General features: G+C 45.5%; 1 protein-coding gene across 16 annotated transcripts in view; it reads right to left on the bottom strand.

Moving 5' to 3' along the window:
* Dysf (dysferlin) overlaps positions 1–20,842 on the bottom strand; it is a 201,592-nt gene that overhangs the window by 27,837 nt on the left and 152,913 nt on the right. For all 16 annotated transcript variants that reach the window (XM_057791040.1, XM_057791074.1, XM_057791057.1 and 13 more), the window contains 3 exons: positions 7,228–7,326; positions 638–766; positions 211–366 (listed from right to left, as the gene is read on the bottom strand). In XM_057791040.1, coding sequence (XP_057647023.1) covers positions 211–366; positions 638–766; positions 7,228–7,326 — 384 coding nt within the window. The remainder of the gene's footprint in view (positions 1–210; positions 367–637; positions 767–7,227; positions 7,327–20,842) is intronic.

The following is a 20,842-nucleotide window of genomic DNA, read 5'->3' as shown; positions in this document are numbered from 1 at the left end:
TCAACGTTTCCCCATTTCTCCAGAGTCCCAAAGAGACTCTAGCCTCCCTGAGGTTGCTCCTCACATAGACTCCCCAGTTCCTATTCAGCTCTGCAAGTGTCTTTGGGTTCCCTGGTTCACTGTTGTCTTCCTGAGACAGGAACTTTGTCTGCCTTCTTCAAGTCAAGCTTGCTATTGCTCTTAGGGGACCAAGGGCTCCACAAATGTTACCTTGCCGTTGGGGTCCTTGGGTTGTAAGCCAAATGCTCGAACGATGTAAATACGGACCAAGCATTCCTGGGGACCCTGAGCAGCCAGCTGGTGGAATTGCCTTGGGGGTAGGGGAATGGATGGATCTTCTGGGAGGGGATAAATTTTGAAGAGACCCTAAAAAAAATGGGGACTTGATTTTCATTTTTGCCATCATCGTCAATAATACAGTAACCAACAGGACTATTGCTCTCATTTGTGGGCGCCATCACAATGGGGATCCTCGAGCCAAGCCCCAAACTGGCCCACACCACCATCCAATTTTGCATCAACTACAAGGTCACCCCCAAGAACACCAGTAGCAGCACCATGGTTGTTGTTGCAAGTGCCCCTCCCCCATTCGCTTATTGCTGCAACCTCACGATCATAGGCCAAGCCAGAGACGGACCTTAAATTCTCCGATGACAGATGGATCATCTGTTTCTTCCTGAGTCTTGCCTCGGTAGAGCTTGAAGGTATTACAAAAGTCAGACAGGCCATCAAAAGCCTCCACATTCTCCAACTGTGTGTCATAGACCTGTCACGGGGAGAAGAGACTCAAGAGCAAGAAATCAGGAGGACAGAAAGGAAAGAAATAGGAAAGGAAGGGAAACAGGCAGTGTGGGTGACGGAAGAGAAGGCGGTACATTTGACAGGATCAAAAGTTAACAGAAGAACAAAAGCAAACAGAAGGGTGGGGTTGGAGTGGTGGAGGAAGGGAAGACAAGGAGGAAAAGGGAGAGAAAGAAATGAAGAGAGAGAAAGCCAGGGAAGGGAGAGGAGGAAGACATTGTTAGTCTATTAGTATGTAGGGTTTTAACTTAATCAGATTTTCAAGTTACCTGAGACTCACAAAAGTCACATGTTTTAAGGGATTAAGATTACAAACAAATGAAAAGTTAATCTTCTGTGTAAAGAGTGAGTCATAATCCTCATATATTCTGTAATTCACTTTATTTGAATCATTTGATCTCAGCCTTGACTGTTTATTGGTTTCCAATCTCTTATAATTAACATGAGTTCTTAAGGTTAAAAGATGGCTCTGAATGCTACCTTAGCCCTAAGTAAAGTTCAAGGTCTAGCATTCTATGGCTGAATTCATTTTTTTTATGTAGAAAAGCTATTGTTTATTAAATAAGTCTTGTACAAAATCTAGATAACAGTAAATAAGTCAAAGTAGGGAATAAATCAAGATAAGTCATGATTAGCAACAATCTTTTAATATAATCATCCGGAAAATTTTAGAACTTAGGATATTCAGCAGTTGTGGAAATGTTTCAGTTAAGGGTTTGCTGTGAAAACATTAAGACCTGAATTCTTATTCCTAGTACACTTATAAAGAGCCAAGCAAGGTGATGAACATTCATAGACCTTAGAAAGGCAAAAAAGGACAGGTCCTGGAACTCATTGGTCAGTCAGCCTAGAAAAAATTGTGATGTCTATTCTCAGTGAGATCCCCTATGTGAAAAAATGCAATACTGGTGATAATGCAAGTTGGTAGAGCCCTTTTGGATGTGAGGGTGGTTATTTCTTACAAAATTAGGAAACAACATTCCTCAAGACCCAGCAAAACCTCTTTGGGGTATATAAAAGAATGCTCAATCATACCACAAGGATATGTGCTCAACTATGTTCACAGCAGCACTGTTTGTCACATATGGCTGAATTCTTAATATTCAATAGTTTGTGTTGTTTCCTCTTCTCAAATCTTATTTTTCTTTAAAGTATGATGAGGACTATGGTGGTGCATGCCTGTGATCCCTGCACTCAGGCACCGTAGGCGACTCAGAAGGTCCCAGCCATCCTCACTACATGGTGAATCTGAGGACAGACAGCCTAGGGCACAGAAGTTCTCATGCCTCCCAAAAGTGTTTAAAAGTACAATGTCTTTTGAATTCTCCAGGTAAGGAAGGCTCTGGGGATTTAAAACTAATTTCTAGTTTTAAAGTCTTGCGGTTAGAAAGTGGTACATGGGTCATTGCCTCTTCTCAAAAGCTCAAGGCTTTCTTCTCAGCCTGGTATGTGGCCAACTTCTTTACCTGAATCTCTCTATTGGAGTTAGAGAGCATTTCCAGACCTGATGGTGAATGTTGCAGTAAGGCCAGGCATGGAGACCCACACTGTTAATCCCAGGACTCGGGAGGCAGAGAGGCAGGTGGATCTTTGTGAGTTTGAGGTCAGCTTGGTCCACACAGTGCATTCCAGGCAGCAAGGGCTGTGCAGGGAAGAAGGAGGATGGGGCGGTGGTGGCAGCAGCGGAAGGAAAGGCTGTAATAAGTGACTGGTGCTACACGTACTGACAAGACAGATGGCTCGGGTCTAAGGTTTACATACATTTGTATTTACATAGCCTTGTAAATTTCTAGTTTCATATGTTTTCCTAAAATTCTTTCTATAGTCTGCTCTCCCTCCTCCTCCCCATTCTCCTCCTCCTCTCCCTCCTCCTCCCCATTCTCCTCCTCCTCTCCCTCCTCCTCCCCATTCTCCTCCTCCTCTTCTTTCGCATCCCCATTCTCCTCCTCCTCTCCCTCCTCCTCCCCATTCTCCTCCTCCTCTTCTTTCTCATCCCCATTCTCCTCCTCCTCTCCCTCCTCCTCCCCATTCTCCTCCTCCTCTTCTTTCGCATCCCCATTCTCCTCCTCCTCTCCCTCCTCCTCCCCATTCTCCTCCTTCTCTTCTTTCTCATCCCCATCAGCCAGTTTTAAGCAAGATTCTCCTCCTCAATATTTACCTTGACATTGTTTGCTTAGAACCTACTTACAGACTTAATTTATAAATTGAGAAAAGATCTGTCCACTCCGTTTATTCTATAGCACAACTGTGAGAACTCACTGCGCACCTCACCTTCCCTCCTTCTGCACTATCTGTTGCCATCCTTACGCCGCTACATCTTCAGTAAGAACGATGTTTTCGTGGTCTCGCTACCCTGACCCTCCCACTAGTTCACTTGGGCTCCAGAGAACAATGCAATCATGACTAGTTCCCGTGCTGAGCTCTTTCCAAATCTCAGCTTGGTCCCAGACACCATCCTTGGGAGGTGCTAACCCCCCTCAGCAGCTGGCTGTTGCCTGAATGCTTGCCAGGCAGTATGGCTGGCCCTCTGCCACCTGTGTGTCACTGACAATGCTGTGTGCTGTTTCAGGGTCTCTGGATTTGTGTAGTTGGGGAAGCTGAAGTCACCTTGGTTGGTTTTCTATTTTAAAAGGACCTTTTCAAATCATATACTCAAATGTTCTTTCACAATGGTGAAATTTGATTAAACGGTTACATGTTTCTATCTAACTTCCTGTTTGTGGTGTCATTCTCAAAGACTCTGATGATCGCAGTGTCGGGTCTCCTGTCCCTGACTTCCGCACCTGCCGCCTTCTCTCTGTGCCACAGGATTTTTCCTCTCCATTTTCTCCGTGTCGTGACTGTCACCTCTACCCTCTATGCCCTGACTGTGTTTTCCACGCTGCCATTTTGTCCTGTTCACCATTAAGATCATGCTTTCTCTGCTGCCAGAGTCCTTCCCGTTCATGGACCTTGTCCGTTCTTGAGTCCCTTTCTACGTGCTTCCCATTCTGAAATTTTCCTTTCTAAAACGTTCACAGTGAAACATTCCTTCTCCTCTGCTCCCTGGCAAAACAGCCCTGGTAAGCAGGTGGCCTCTTCTCTTTTTTATTGGTTTGATTTCTACTTTCTCTTCTTTTTTCCACTTTGGATCTTTAAATTAATGCTGTGCAGTTACATTTACTAACCACTAAATGAGTTGGCCTTTTCTAGCTCGGCTATCTCCTTCCTTCCCACCATGGAGGCACAAGGCCTCCTACAGACATGGCTCCTCCATGTGGCTCCCCCTACCCAGCTCCTCTGAATCACACCAGGTCTAGGCTTCTGCAGTCAGCTTGACCTGCCTTCAGAGCTCCTGCAGTCTTGGAAACAAGAGGCACACTTCCTACTTCACGTTGTAAGCGTTTCACTTTGAGACTATTATGAAAATTTCCAAGTACAGGAAAGTAAAGAGAAATAGCAATAAAGCCCGTGCATCTAGCCGCTGTCTGACACAGTTACCGCATTCCCACTTGGAAGTACACTTTCACAGGAGTTTATGAGAACCTGTCCCCATGAGCTGCCATCATCCTTCATGTCCCGTGGCCCCTGCCCAATCTCAGTTGTCCTTGAGCAGCCCTTACTTATATTTTGGAGTCTGCGGCTTTTATTTGTTTCCAGCTTCTCTGAAAAATGGATTTTGTGGGTTTGAATGATTTCCAAGAGAAAAGGGGGAAAATGCTGACTTATGCAGGCATGTTCAAGCTGGGAGTCCGAATGAAACACTTTATAAGCTTCCAACTGGATGGACTTTTTGTTTAAAGTTATTAATTCCTCAATTTATTGTACTTTAATATATCCTGACTGATTTCTGTCTTGGGTAACTTATCACTAACCTAATTTGTGATTAGGTTTTGTAAATGCGCACTGAGCGTTAGGTAGAAAATGTATTCCTTATTTTTTTATTACTTTTGTCTTCCATTTTAAAATTATTTTGTTGCCTGTTTCAAGACTACAAATTGAGCGTTTTATTAAGTGGCAACGTAACTAGCTGGAGCTTACAGAAAAGCCTTAGCTTGCTGTTTGCTTATTTATTTGCTGTCTATTTCGTCAAAGATGTAGGATATTAAAATTTCCTCCTCAACTTTAATTTCTGCTATTTTGAGATGTTACCTTTTAAGATAAAATTTTATATATCCCTATTTTTGCTCAGAGTATTTCAAAGCTCTGGAAGACTTTATTCGGGAAATACATCTTTTACCAAAGAAAGAAAGCCACTGCTTTGTTCTTTGCTTTCTACTTTAAATTCTACACGATTCCTCTTTATTTACACTTAACCTGATTATGTCTCCCAAGATAGCATGAAATATTGCTTCCTGAAATGTTGTTTTCCCCCAGCCATTTTACTTTAAGGAGAGTGCAGTGAATCTTGACTTTTAATGTAGTCTCGAAGTCCTTATCATTCAGCAGGAGAGTTTGATGCATTCTTGTTTATTAGGAAAGTTAATATGTTCTTCACTTTTTCTGATTTCTGATTTTAATGCATTTTTTGCTGTGCCCTGTAATTTTTTTATTTTGCTGTTTAGACCATGAGCTTTTACCCCCTTTGCTAGTGATTTCCAAAGTATAGTTCTTTTTCTCTCTGTATACCTCGGTCATACTATAAGCTGGTTTTGTTGGTAATGGTGGTCTTCCTATATTTACTGATATTAAAGGACCAGCATTCCTTCCAGGTCTCATTTTGCCCCAGAAATAGTTTGGATGCCTTTGTTCTGGAGAGCCTCTGCTCACTTGGCTGCTGTTAGAGACCTCCTCAGAGAGGTCAAGCGGGAAGCCGAGTGCCAGCTCTGCATCCGGCATCCTCCTGAGGAATGGGAGGCTGGGGCCTCCGGCCACCCTGGCAGCAATCCTCACCCTTGCTTGCTATGTCCCATTTCTTGGCAAGGCCATCACACCCTACGCCAGACCTAACTGGCCAAACCTTCTTCCTGGTACGCAAATAGTTCTGTCTGTCTGCCCAGCTTCACACGCCCAGCCACGAAGCCAGAAGGACTTGCTGCCTGAGGTGCTGTCGGGCTCCTGCGGCTCCATGGCAGGGCAGCCAGGACTCTATGTCCAGCAACCAGACAAGAGTCCAGGGGACTGGGGGGACACCACCACTTTGTAAAACTGTCCCATCCAGAGTCCCCACCCAGGGCTTTCAGAGGCAGAGGACCCAGCCCACACCCCTCCACCTAGCTGAAACTTTCCCTAGTCCAGTCCCTTGACGGCCACTCATCTCCTGGCCTGAGTCCTCTGCTTGTTCTCCCAACCATGAATGAGGCTGTGAAGTACAAACTCGCCATCATTTTAGAGTCCAGAAGAAACAACATAGGTCATCTGACTGTACTCACCTTATATAAATAAGAAATCATATTCAGGAAAGTGTGTTCCATGTTATAGTCAATACATACTTAGCATGAAAAATCATACATTGTATCTGACATTTGGAGGTAGCTGGTCACCTGACAACGGAGACCACATAACACCTTGGAGAACATTTTTTGAGTCAACGTTAGTTATCTTTCTAAAAACTAGTCTACCTAGAAAAAGTATAATTGTATTTGTAGAATGTCCTCAAAATACCAGAAATTGAAGGACACTTATCTGTTTTTATTCACAGAAACAAAGTCTAGCATCTTAATTATATTTGTTAGATAACTTCTTGTCTCTTATAAGGGTCAAAGGTTGGGGTTCAGAGGTATATTCTCAATTGGATTTCACATTTGAGCTCACTTCAGAATTTTTACTGCAGAATGGTTTCCCAAAACTCCAAAAGCAACAGGAGGATGGCACAAAGCCCTCGGCAGCCACCATGGTTAGGGACATCAGCAATTCACAGTTTTAGTAATTCTTCACTTTGAAAATCTGTGGCAGGGCCAGCCTCACTTCCCTTTTTCCTTTCTGGAGAGAGAGAGCTAAAGAGGCATTTTAAAGCAAGCCCTGACATCATTTCACTAAAAACACTTCGGCATTTTCTTTCTTGGTATTTTTATATTTATTATTCATTTAGCGTGTGTACACACACTCATGTACTCATGCCATGGCACACACACAGACCCTACCAGAGGATCAAGTTTGAACCATCAGTCTTGGTAGAAAGCAGTTTTACCCCCGAGTCATCTTGCTGGTTGGTTCCATTTGTCTTTCATCCTTTGATATCGGGGATCAAACCCAGGACCCCACACATGCTGGCCAACACTCCACAGAACTCGCCCCACAGCCAGCATTTCAGTATTGTCAACACTCTCCCACAGTGCTTTCTCATTCACTGTGGTCCACAGTGATTTCTCGCTAGAAATCCACGCCCTGACGTAGGGTGACCTTCATTAGACTCTGACTCGTGAAAACATCCCTGGTGTCCTAGTGTAACTGCCCACTTCTCATCCCTGAACCTAAGGACTGGGCATACTGGGGGAGAGGTCTCACCTTCAGTGTGTCAAAATCCTTTTCCAGGTAGGAGCCGCACTTTTCGCTCTCCCCAATAGAGGCAAAAAATTTGCTCCACCAGTCAATGAACTCCTCCTCCTGAGCAAAGAGAAAGGAGAAGAGGGCTTAGAGACCATCTGCCAACCAAGGCCTTCTGAATGGGAATTTTCCTCTTATGGCTTCAGGATGACCTGGATCCCAAGGCTTGCCTGCAAGTGATCAAGGGGCTTGGAAAACAGGGAGCCAGAAACCTCTGCCGCTTTGGGGCAAAGGCCATGTTGACAGGGGAAGTTTGCACCACCTGAATGTTACTGAGCAACTGGCTCAGGCCTGGCTCCATCCCCATCCCTGTGTTCCCATCAGGCACTCAGGCCTTTCTTGTCTTTCTGTGAAGCAGGAATAACCACAGTAGCATGTAGCACCCCAGGGACAAATTGGTTACGGTCCAAAGAGTAAGCAGAGTTCTCTGCAGGGACGATATGGAGAAAGCATCGCCTAAAAGTAAAGTAAGGCAGAGCCCGGGCAGCTCAATGGCCCAGTCTACATCTCTGCCTTCTGAACTGGAACCAGAATGCAGACTTCTCAAGGTAGAATTGAGGCAGAGTTCCTAAAGATGAGCAAGCATTTGTCACATGACTTTTATTCAAGACGCTGGTCAGTGAGGGGGGCTAGCGAGCGCAGAATGAGCTGTGACAACTCGCTCTGCCCTATCTGCCCTTCATCGGCCATAGTCACTGGAAGGAGCCCACTGCCTGCCCCACAAACCTCCCTCCACACCTTCCAGCTCGGCTCTTGTCTCAGCCCTTCCCCAGCTCTATTCTAGAATGTGCCTTTTCCTTAGAGAATCAGCAAGCTCCCTGAAGGATTGGCCCCAGAAACCTATTCGGGACAGAGTCCTCAGGCTGAGGCTTCTCTGTACCACTGAAACCCAGGCAGTCCAGTGAGAAAGGCTAAGAGCAAGGTGTCGGTAGGTAACACTCTGAAACCACACTGAAGGTTGAGTAGGACACCTCCTAGAAGCTGCATCAGTGAACTGAGTTCACTCATGAACACACTTAATCCTCCTCGAAGCCAAACCCTTTTAGTTCCCACTTTTGAATGAACCAGGTCAAGGGATCCAAGCAGGCAGTGTGGGTACCAGAGGTGCCCAGAGTCCCTGTCCATCCTGGAAGTGCAGTCCTAGCATCCCCAGGACCCCACACAGCAGAGAATGAGTGTCAGCATGAGGCTGTCACTTACCAGGAGGATCTTCTGAAGCCACAAAAGAAAAAAAAAAAAACAGTTCAGATGGGTTAAAGTGCAGGGAGATGGAGCTTCTGGCCTTAGAGGGCTCCCGCAGACACCAGTATAGAGCAATGCAAAGAGCTGCTGTAGGCAGGCTCTCACTGAACACACATGAAGAGCAGCTCGCACGAGACAATGTTTACAGTCATGTTCAAGGGAGGTGAACATGCCGAATCATCCATGTGCTCCCACAGAAAACACACAGGACATACAGGAACACCGAGACAAGCATAGTGGTTAGAATGGGACACTGTTTAGCTGTTTGACTTGTCCTAAGGTTCATTTCCTTTCCCAGCCCAGGTATTTAAAACTTTAACAGGTTAACTCTGGCAAGACAGGCAGTCAACCAGCATATTTGATACAAAGAAAAGACAGGAAAACAAAAGCTGTGGGAAAAATATTATATAGTTCTCTGTCTTTAAACATACATACACATTGAGAGAGAGACAGAGACAGAGAGACAGAGAAACTAGGAGACAGAGGAGGAGAATAATACCATCAACAGTAACACTCAAAAGACAGACTTCTTGAAAACTGAAAGCAGGAAGAATACCTTTATTTCTGGAACCCTTGGAGCACTTAGGGGGAAAAGAGCCAAAAGCAAGTCTCAATAAAAACTGAGAAATAAACTCATGGTGGTCACCTCTCTGACCATTCAATAAAGCTTAAAATTAATAAGAAACGATAAAATGTCCCAGGCTGTTAGACATTTAAAGACATATTCTTATAACCCCACTGAGTCAGAGAAAAGCAGGACTAGATTCAAGACACCCAGGTTGCAGACAGGCCCACAGGCACTGGGAAACTTAATCTGAAATGCTCTTGCTTTTATACAGAAAAGATAAAAATAAATAACCTGATAATTTATGAGATTGGAAAAAAGCAAAAAAGTAAGTAAAACATAAAATTAAATTTAAAGTAAAATGGTAAGGAAATAAACATATCAGAAAAAGGAATATCACAATCGATAACTAATACCCTCAAAAAAAAGAGATGAAATAAAAACAGATTATGGGGAAGAATAAAATAGTCCCAAATCTATGACAAAATCCTGCAAAAATCCAGATAAACTAGGAGATTTTTTAGAAAAACATGAATGCCAACATCAATGCAAAAATAATAGGAAACAAGAAGACACTGCTGTCCTTAAAAGTGAAAGAAAGCACTTTCCAAAAATACCTGCCAACGGGGCTATCAAGCCAGGAGACTTTTTGTTTGGAAGAAAGTTCTACAAGTCTTTAAAGAATAAATTATTTTTTGGTGCACAGGATAGAAGAAAAAAAGATGAAAAATTTCCCCTTCATCTGTGACAAAGAAGCACAGAGGAAAGATGGAGGGAGGGGGAATATGCATACATAGTACAGATACAAAACTTGCAGACGAACAGACCTCGTGAGGTCCAGCTGGATCGTTACAGAACATGAGGATGGCTCACTAGAGATAGCTAAGCATCACGGGCCAGGGAAGCTGTTCATACCTGTCATCGCAGTATGCTAGAGGCTGAGGCAGGAGCATTTTCACCAGTGTGATGTCAGCCTGGGCTATGTGGGACCCTGACTCAAGGGATAAAAGACGTTTGAGGGGTGGAGAGATGGTCCTGAGTTGGTCCTCTCCTTCCACATCAGTATCCATGGGTGACAGAAACCAAACCCAGTTTCCCAGAATTGTGCAGCAAGTGCTTTACCCACTGAACCATCTCACTGCCCCCTCCCCCCAAAACTCCCTGTTTTTAATTTAGGTAAAGAACAGTAGCGTGCTTCAAAAGACACTGCCAAGAATGGGACGAGAACAACTGGCAGGATGTGAGGAAAACATTACATCTGATAAGAAACTGTATCTAGAATGCTAGAGAACAGACACAACTCAATATTTTTTTAAATACAACTTAAAAATGGGCAAAGGGGGCTGGAGAGATGGCTCATGAGTTAAGAATTCATACTGCTCTTGCAGAGGACCCAGGTTCAATCTCCAGCACTCATATGGTCCCTCACAACCACCTGTAACTCCAGTTCCAGGAATGAATCTGGTACCCTCTTCTGATCTCTGAGGACTCCTGTATGCACATGGTGCACATAAACTCACACAGAGATCCATAAATAAAACAATAAAATAAATCTTTGAAAGTGGGCAATAGTCTGAAGATCACATTGCTGCAGGGAAGATACACAGCAGCCAGTAAGAAATAAAACATGGCCACTGCCCACCTCGTCATCAGAGAAATGTGAACCAAAACCACAATGAGAATCAGATAACACACTAGGGTGACTATTCAGACAGGCAGGTAACTCAGTGGCAGTGGCAGGGGCCGTGGGGAGAAGCTGGTGAGAATGTAAAACACGAGAACACTGTGAAACATCCTGGCCACTCTGAAAAGAGGCAAGGAGTGCATTGCATGTGACCCCCCCCCCCCGTCTACTCTTGATACACATCCTAGAAAAATGAGGATGATCCAAAAACAGGCACTAGAAAGTGTCAAGCAGCCTTTTTCGGAACGGCCACAAGGTGGGCATGACTCAAAAGCATGTCTTCTGAAGAACGTTATCCACACAACATTTGGCAACATTCTACCACCTGGATGAGCCCTGAAAACACGCTAAGCAAAAGAAGCCAATCACCAGAACATATATTGCATAGTTGCATTTGTATGAAATGAGACCGAAGGCCAAGTAGAGCTGGGGATGGCGGAGGCTACAGGGAGTGGGTACTCTTTCCTGCAGTGAGGGAAATACTCTAAAATGGATTAAGGGGATACTGCTCAATTCTTTCATTACACAGGGAAGAAAGCTGCCAAACTGCACACTTTAAATAAGGACTTGTGTGGATACAGACATCTCAAGAAAACTTAGAAAAAAGGACAAATGATCAAACACAAGCTTAGAAGCTCATACTAAGAACAGTTGGAATCTCAAGGACTTATTCTAAGCAATCAGGGTGGCAATGACACCAGAAAGATGGCTCAGTGGCTCTGAGTGCTTCCTACACAAGCCTAAATTCAATCCCCAGAACCACATGAAAAGTGCATACAGTGGGCGGCATCTGTAAACCCAGCAGTCCTATAGAGAGATGGAGCCACACCAGAGAAGGACTCAGATGCTCATGGATGAGCCTGGAGCTCACAGTGAGGCAGAAACAATAGGAATTCTAATTCAGCAAGGTGGAAGGCCAAGAAATAACTCCAAAAGTTGTATTTTGACCTCCACACATGTGGCAAACATGTGTCCTCTCCCTGCCCCCCCCCCACAGAGAGAGAGAGAGAGAGAGAGAGAGAGATACACACACAATAAATTTTAAGATTAGTAGATAAAGTGGATATTATTTTGTTTTGTTTTAACAGACAAACATTTGAGCACTAAACAGTGTCTAAAGCTTGCTGTATATGAAGCTTTTTAAATTTTATTTATTTATTTTTGGTTTTTCAAGACAGGGTTTCTCTGTGTAACAGCCTTAGCTGTCCTGGAACTCACTCTGTAGACCAGGTATGCCTCAAATTCACAGAGATCCACCTGCCTTCACTTCCAGAGAGCTGGGACTAAAGGCATGCTCCACCATCAGCAGCTATACTCAGCTTTCTTAAGAACAACGTTTTGTTCATTTGTTTGAAACAGGACCTCTCAAAGTAGCCATGGAACTGGCTATATAAACCAGGTTGGTATTGAACTCACAGAGATCTGCCTGCCTCTGCCTCCCCAGTGCCTAGCAAGAACATCTTTTGTTGCTGTTGCTGTTATAATTTTGAGGCAAAGTCCCACATCTAGCAGGCTGGCCTTAAACTTGTTGTATAGCAGAAGATAACCTGGAAGTCCTGATCCTCCTGCCTCGCCCCTCCAAGTGCTATGTGGTTACAGATACCATGGCTGGCTTATACAGGGCCTGCCTGGAATGGAACCCAGGGTTCTAGGCATGCTGAGCTAGTGCTCTACCCACTGAACTCACCTCTAGCTTTGTCTATAATTCTTGTCTTATCATTCTCTCTGAACTACCCAAACGTATTTACATGGTCATTAATGACTCGTTGCCTCCAAAGGTCTAGTGTATGCCTTATGAACCTCCCTAACACTCTGGTTATTAGCAGGCCACCGACTCCTCCTATTGCCTTTCTCCCGTAAATGACTGGCAGCCCCTCCGCCCAATGCTCAGACCAGCTTTAGGCTTCTCTTCCTCATCCCCACAAGCAGCCCTCAGCAACTCTCAGTCCCAGCTCCAGAGCACATTCTGATTCTGCCATTCCCCACCTCCACCCTGTCACTGCTACTGCCATCAGGCCTGTCCCCCTCATGTTGGTCTCCACTGGCCTCCTGTCTCTCTCCTCTTACTTGCCCTGTCTCTAAATCCACTCCTACACCAACAGCCCTATAATCTGTAAGTGGATCTGACCTCAGAGTGCAAAGCCTTCTGATGTCTTGTCAGCAGACTGGGAATAAGCTAAAGCCTTAGCAAGGACCTCACAAGACTCAGGTCAGAGCCTGCAGCTCTCTCGCCAGCTCCCCCTCTTCAGTCACATTAGGCTTCCTAGTCCCAAGTTTGTCTAACACTTCCTTGCCTTTCTCTTGAATGGCCTCTGTCCTCCTGAGGGAGGAACTATCAGTGCCTACCACTTCCTCATAAGATCCCAACTACAAACCAAAGTATTTTTCCACCCAAGTTCACCCAGAGGAACAAGTGAGTGTCCTGGATTACTCCAAGATCATGAGTGAGAGAAACATGAGTTATCAAAGCAACACCCTGGAAAGTCTTCACCCAGCGAGGATGATGGCTTCCTCGTGGCCACATAGCAATGCCCCTTCAACTAACCCTCACCAGACTCTATACTCTAGCACCTCCCAAGACCCCCAAAGCACTTGTGCAATTAGGGCAGAATCCAAATGGCTGAGACAGAGCACAGGACTCTCAGGTGAGGGTCTATTGACCCTCTCCACCTTCTCCTTCAATGAGGAAATGCCACAGTCAACAGCCCATTCCTGATGAAGATGGCATCCAATTTGTTCAAATGGCTGAGTGTTGAGTTCTACACATTGATCCATGATCACTTCTTTCCCCTTAAAGTCTTCCTCCAATGCACTCTTATCCGTCCTCTCCCGTTTCTCTCCTGTTCTCTATGTGCAGCTTCTTATGAGAAATTATACCCCCTCAAAACTTGCTTTGTCTACACAGCGGCCATCCCCACCAGACATAAGCTATACCTCACTTAGGTCTTAATTTTTGGTGTCTTCCCATGGGGGCAGGGGACCATAACCTTTGATCACATGACCAGTCTCAGGTCTTAGATTACTTCCTGGTAATAGCTTGCCTCTCAGGAGATATGTGATGGGTATATGAGCTCTTAAACATTGGAGGAGGGAAACAAGCAGCCATCTTTGGTTTCAGATACAAAGAACAGATAACGTGTCATCAAATTATGTATCTAAGGGATTGAAGGTGTGGCTCAGTTGATATAATGCTTGCCTAGTCTGTGTGAAGTTTTAGGTTTGTTCCCCAGCATTGCACAGAGCAGGTATGCTGATGCACGCCTGTAAACCAGCAGCTGGAAGAAGAAGGAATGAGGACCAGGAGTTCATGGTTATCCTCAGTTCCAGAGTGAACTTGAGGCTTGCCTAGGATCTATGAAACCTATCTAAAAAAACAATACGAATAAATGTTTAAGGAAGCATTTTGTCCAGCCAGCTCTTCTCCATCATAGAATAAGAAGATGGACTTTCAAGGGGCATAGAAACAAGAACCAGAGGGGAATGATGGTTTCAGACAAATCATCCTAACTTCTCCTGCATTCATCCTCTATGAACTGCAGAATTTGGTATACAGCTAGCCAGAGGGTTCCAAGGAACTGTGCCAAGGCACTGGACAGGAAGCCGCATAGATACAACAAAATAAAGTCCTTGGCACTTCCTGTAGTCCTGTAGAGTGATATGGGACATTAGTGTTACACACTCCACAGCTAATCCTGCAGGTTAGGACAGGACAGAGGGAGGATGGGCAGGAAGAAGAAAGAGGGAGAGAGAGAGAGAGGGAAAGAGAGAGAGAGAGAGAGAGAGAGAGAGAGAGAGAGAGAGAGAGAGACCCAGGAGAGGAAGGACTAAGAGAAGATGGCAGAAAGCGCAATCTGATCCATGTGTCCCCAGTCAGAGCCCAGAGACGCCACGGTGGACTGGTACTGGGAACCAGGCCGTCCTCCCCAGAGAAATAACATTAAGGAAGGCCAAACCAGAATTTAGCCACCACCCCCCACTCTGGGGTGTGGAGGGGAAAAGTAAGCCCAAAGTGACTAAGTTTAAACCTAAAATACCTAAGATTACCAGGGATTTTCTGCCATTAGGAAAAAATGAGAGCTCAAAAGGGAGATTAAGTTGACTTACAGAAAATAAAGTGATATTTTTAACACACTCACGGTTACGGCTTGAAAATATCATTCCTGCCATTACCCCATCCTGGCTTCTGGGGAGTTATTTCAAGCCCGTTTCACCTGTCAAGGAAGTTCCAGAATCAGTTAGCACAGCCTTGAGGTGAACTATCCAGGTGTTGGCCAGGTGTGCCCCAGCAACTGAGTCTCCACCCCCAAAAAGGGAGGAAACTGGTCCTGTGGCCTCCAGTGCCAATGTCCTTGACTTCATCTAGAAATAGCTAAGCATCAACCATGGACCACAGCAAAGAGGAGGAAGAAGCATGAAGATTGGGTTCTAAAGTGACATCTGAAGCTTGAGTTGGAGATCTGGCCATTGCTACTGACATCCTATGCCCGAGGTTCAAGGCCATTCCTCTTCCCACCAGTCACCAAAGTCAGTTTGAGCAACGCATAGACTGAAGCCTCTTGAATATCCGCCAATAGCCAACATTCAGTTGTTGAGGAATCAAAGCCGGGCAACAAAGATAGTCAACCTAACAGGCACCCCAAGTCTCCAAGGCCTGAGTTGGCAAGGTGAGATCCAGACCATCACCCCAGCGCCTCGTGTTTCTCATGACCATGGAAAGCAAAAGCTTAGTGGAAATTCTAACTCTTCTTGTGAGGTCAGGGGTACACACACACACACACACACACACACACACGCCACTGGGATGGAACCCAGAGCCTTGAACATGCTAAGCACATGCTCTATTACTGAATTATACACCCTCTTTACAGGTCCTTACTAAGTTACCTACACTAGTCTGGAACTATCAATTGTGACAACTCAACCTCCCAGTGACCAAGGTAACGTATGCTTCCTGCCGCAGCTCCTGGACAGAGATTCTCATCCCAGAACACCTACTTGAATCAAACAGAAGGGCTGCTGGCCAAGCTCATTCGCCACCACGGTTATAAAGCTAAGGTGAGGTCACCAGGCAGAAACACACCCTCTCTTCTAAGTGGAGCAATGGCTGCTGTTTATGAAACTAAGTGAATATCCCAGACGACACAGAAAGCTGTTCCTCTCTCAGAGAAATAATTTTCAGTCAGCCAGACAATAGAGTACTACGAGGCTCTGTATTGATGTTTAAGAAATAGTCTGAGCCTGGTATTGGTTGCTATGGTAACTGTTGCTGTTGACAGTGCCAACACCCTCAGAGTGGATACCCAATTTTGCTAACTCGGGTGTGAAATCTTCACAGCTCAAATAACAACAGAATGTCAGTTTCCTGAAGTCTAAAAAACTGAGGACAATTTTCTCCTGACACACAAGCACAAACACACATGCAACATATAAGTCGTCAGGCTGACACAGACCAGATATGACTTCAAACCTACCTCACCCTGTGCACAGTAAACCACTTGATAGCCTCAAAACCACAAAGACAGATGCCCAAATCCTGCTACCAATGACTCAGAAGAACTCTACACACTCACGGCAAACATCAATCATTTCCAGCTTCCTGTTGACACTCCCTGAACTCTAGCCTCCTTGTCTTTAGAAGGGTCCCTATGCCATGCATCCTGCCTTCAGACTGGGACAGCAGAGGGTAAGGGACCCTATGCCATGCATCCTGCCTTCAGACTGGGACAGCAGAGGGTAAGGGACCCTATGCCATGCATCCTGCCTTCAGACTGGGACAGCAGAGGGTAAGGGTCCCTATGCCATGCATCCTGCCTTCAGACTGGGACAGCAGAGGGTAAGGGACCCTATGCCATGCATCCTGCCTTCAGACTGGGACAGCAGAGGGTAAGAGAAGGAAGATCTTTAGCTCAAGTGCTGTATTGCTTTCCAAGGCCCAGTAAATACACACACATGAGCTTCGGCGAAGACAGGGGCTGGTTATCTGTCAGCCTCTTACAGACAGAGCCCACATGAGCAGGGCGCCTTGGGGGAACCCAGGCTTTCTGGCCATATCTGTATGAGATTACAGGGAACTGGACTTGCTGAACATGTAAGTATGGGCCCAGAGGGAATGCAGGCTTGCTATATAACTTCCCCCGAATATTTAGCTAAATTTTATTTTGAGAAATGTGCCCCACATGGGTGAGGGGCATTCATAGAACCAAGGCGTCTAGCCATGGGGGTGAGGGAACTGAGGGAGGCAGGCTGCTGACCACATGGGTGAGGGACCTGGGAGATGTTGGGCTTTTGGCCACATGCATGAAGGGCCTGAAGAAAGCCAGGTTTCTGGACACATGGGTGAGGGGCCTGAGGGAACTGGGCTGTTAGCCATTTCCAGACTCAGAAGTCTAAGTTGGACACAGCTTGGCTCCCTGAGGGTATCATGCAGAAGGCCTGAGAGAATGGAATATACTCAGTGGGCTGAGAGAAAGAAGATTCCAGATGAGTCTTCTATCCTGTGAAGAAAGCAATGAACTTCTCTAATTCGGAATCTGTGGTGGTTCCAGAAGGGCCCCGGGGACCCGGGAGCTTACCTAACCTCCGTTCTGCTTGTGGAGACGGTTTTGCTTAACAAGAGTTCCAGCAATCTACTTAAGAGAAAAAGTATTTTTGAAGGCCTTCCCGGGACTGCAGAAGCATCCATCAAACTACAGACACTAATATTAGCTATCTTAAATTCAATTTAAAAGGGATTTGGGGGGAGCTCTCTCTGTGCCAAAGTCAACCCACTTTCTAGTTACCGTGTGCATTTTCATACGCAAAATCACGTTAACTTTTCAAATCTTTGTCAAACGTGTTACTCAGTTCTGATTTCCTGTGCCTCAGCTCCTGTAGAGATGTGTCAAAGTCACAGGGTGAAGGATGGAGCTTCACCAAGAGCGCCAAAGGAGCCCTGTGCCCAGCACAAAAGACTGCAAAATTTCTAAGCCCCTTTTAACCCCAGCTAGGGAGTAGACCATGTGCCGGACCAAGAAGGGTAAGAAGGCATTATGTTAAATACTGATGGAAGCCTCTAGCCAGTAGGTTATCAGGGAAAGCTGTGGATACCCCTCTAAGAAAAAGAAGAATCTTTTTCTATGGAAGGACAAGTAGGTCCCTCATGCCAGGGGAAAGACCCCTTGGGCAGGAGGTAGCAGAGTGAGGGCAGAAGCAAGGGGGGTTGGCTGGAAGGAGCTAGGGCTGCCTCCACCCTGATGGGGGCCTGGAGTTTGCCAGACGTTTCACCCCAGGCTGTCCCCCCTGCAGTGTGCACCGAGGGAGGAGGGGTGCACCCCCGAGGAGACCACAGGAATGCCAAGCAGGGGAAAGGCGCCCCGAGCCAAGGGCTCCAGCAACCAGGATCCAATATCGGCGGGGTGACTCCAGCCCCCGTAACAGGAGAGACCGTAAAGTATGTGCTGGGCTTCCCAACCCGCACACACAGCAAATAACCAATTACTCCAAATAGCTAACAGATTGCGGCTCTGACTTCCCTCCCCTCGCCCCCCCCCCCATCGCTTCAATTGTCATTTGATGGGCTATTTGTATTTGTTCAGAAAAAAACAAGAGAACGAGTCACAAGGAAGACCCAAACGACACCAAGGACAGGCATCAGACACGGACTCAGAGCTCACGGGAGTCACGGAGATCAGCCTGCACCCACCCATACCATGGACAACAGGGATATGGTTAATGGCAGAAGCTTCTGTAACTTTCAAATGTCTGCAGTGATTCTAACTTCCCCAATACCATGAGTACATGTCCTTAGGAAACCTACACCTATCCCCCTAAGCGGCTCAGCTGATAGATACAGGAATAAGGTAAAACTAAGAATATGGAGTCTGAGAGTCAGTAAAGTCTTGCAAGCATGAAGATCTAAGTTCAATCCCTAGAACCCAGATAAAAAGCTGAGCATAGCAGCACTGTAATCCTAGTGCTGGTGGAGACAGGAGGCTCTCTGGGGCTTGCTGGCTGGCCAGGCAAGCGTCAGGTTCAGTGAGAGGCTGTCTCAAAGGAAGAAGGGGAAGAATAGTTAAGAAAATGTCTGACATAGACCTATGACCTCCATATAACACACATGTTCATGCACACAAATACAGACACACATACACAATGAACATGGTTAAAGTTAACTCTCGAGTTCAGAGGGGCAGCCTCGCAGCTCGGAGACGAACTGCCACTGGAAATGCTCCTCGCTTATGAGCGACGCCCCGTAACCGATTGCTCTGGTCAAAAAACATCTACTTCAAAGTCCTGGGATAAATTGCTGTCGAGACTCATGAATCACAATAAGGCATTCTCTCCAAACTTGGAATTGAGGGAACTAAGGCTGTTCTTGGAAAAAGTGACCTTGAACTAACTGAGTGCTAGGTCAAGACAAGGAGAGGCAAAAATCACAGCAATAGGAAAGAATGTCCTCTCGTAGAGCCTTACTTCTTAGTGAGAAGAACGTGTGGATAGAAAATAAGAAGCAAGTGAAGGAGAAGGGGAAAGAAGTCAGCTTTGAATAGTGATAGTGTTTGCACAAGCATCATCAGAAAAGCAAGGCTCTAAGCAATAAAGCTGTCCCCACTTCTGGAGATAAATGTGTCTGCCATTCTTGGTCAGCTACCATTAAATTTCCTACCCACTTCTAAATACAAGTTGCCTCTCTACTTGTATGGCCAAATGGAAGCCATGAGCCAGATCAATGTCCAGGGTCTCGTGGACCAGGCACCCATTGTTCTCCCTGCAAATGCAAGCTGGGATTCTTCATGTGCACGTTTGAACAGGCTTAGGGGATGACACAAACTTTAGAATATTCTCAACCAACACTGTAGGAATTTTCCCCAAGTGAGATTCCTGCCCAGATGGCCTAGTGTAAGAAGTCAACCCTGCTTTGCTTAGGAAACTCTTACACAGAAATCCATTAGCTCTGACTTTGTTAGATAATGCTGGCTGCCATAGTAAACACACAATCTTCAGCTCACAGAAAAACCCATGGTGAGTGCCTGTGGTTCTGAGTTCCTTCTGATTTCTTTCACCCTGTTGGATTCCCAACTGGCAAAGTAAGACTCTAGAAACTCTAAACTGTCTCCATCTTTTGCTGATCTGAGTTGACTTTTAAAAAGGTCTGTATGTTCAGGGACAGACTCTACCTTGCTCCCAATGTTTAATGAGCAAGAACTTCAAGAACTGTAAGGCTATGCAAAGGACAGGATGATGGCATTGGGGGTCGAAAGAAGGAAACAATGTGGGGACTGAGAAAAATGTTTCCCTGAGCCAAAGAACCACGTCCAAAACAGAACAAATGGCTTTGTTCATGTTCGTGGGACGTTTGAGAAGATGCCACTGACGGGAATTCAGAGCGCTGGATCCTGGAGGAGACATAACCTGCTTGATGGAAAACAGAACTGTCAGATTTCAAATTGAAACATATTTTGATTTTCAACTAAAAGGCAAAGTAGACAACCAGAGAAGTCTCCCCAGCAAGCTTGTCACATCAATAGGCATCTTTAAAACCTTGATCCACTCTGGAGATGATGCGGGCATAAAGAAATTCTTTAGCAGCAAACGAGAAAGGAAAAAAATCTGGAGAAATGAGGAGCCAAATGCATACTGATTATGAAACCCCCAAAGCCATGGCTGAACATTTAGTTTGACTATGGGACCCCCAAAGCCATGGCTGAACATTTAGTTTGAAGTGAATCTGGGTTTGTAGTGTCTCCAGGCTTCTGGTAAAAGTAAACACACATCCTCTCTGGAAGAATGTGACTTCCATCCAGGCCTCAAAGAATTCTCAGATAAAGTTCCAAAGAGCATGAGTTCACAATCAAAAAATAGTACAACGCACGAGGAACAAGACTCCGTGAGCCAGTGCCAGTGAGGATCAACCCTCTGCAGGAGCAGACCCGTGAGAACAGAAAGCAGAAGTGTCAGAAATAACATGTGAACCAAAGGACCCTCCAGCAAACAAAAGACAGACCAAGACCTTCAAAACTAAACAGACTGGAGAGAAAAGAACGTCCAAAAAAATACGTACATCTTGAGATGACAAACTCAGTAAACTGGGTTAAATATCAGATCAG

Source organism: Chionomys nivalis, chromosome 1, assembly GCF_950005125.1.
Source record: "Chionomys nivalis chromosome 1, mChiNiv1.1, whole genome shotgun sequence".
In the NCBI taxonomy this organism is placed as follows: domain Eukaryota; kingdom Metazoa; phylum Chordata; class Mammalia; order Rodentia; family Cricetidae; genus Chionomys; species Chionomys nivalis.
Note: the sequence above shows the minus strand (reverse complement) of the source record. Positions and strands in the feature narration are given on the sequence as shown.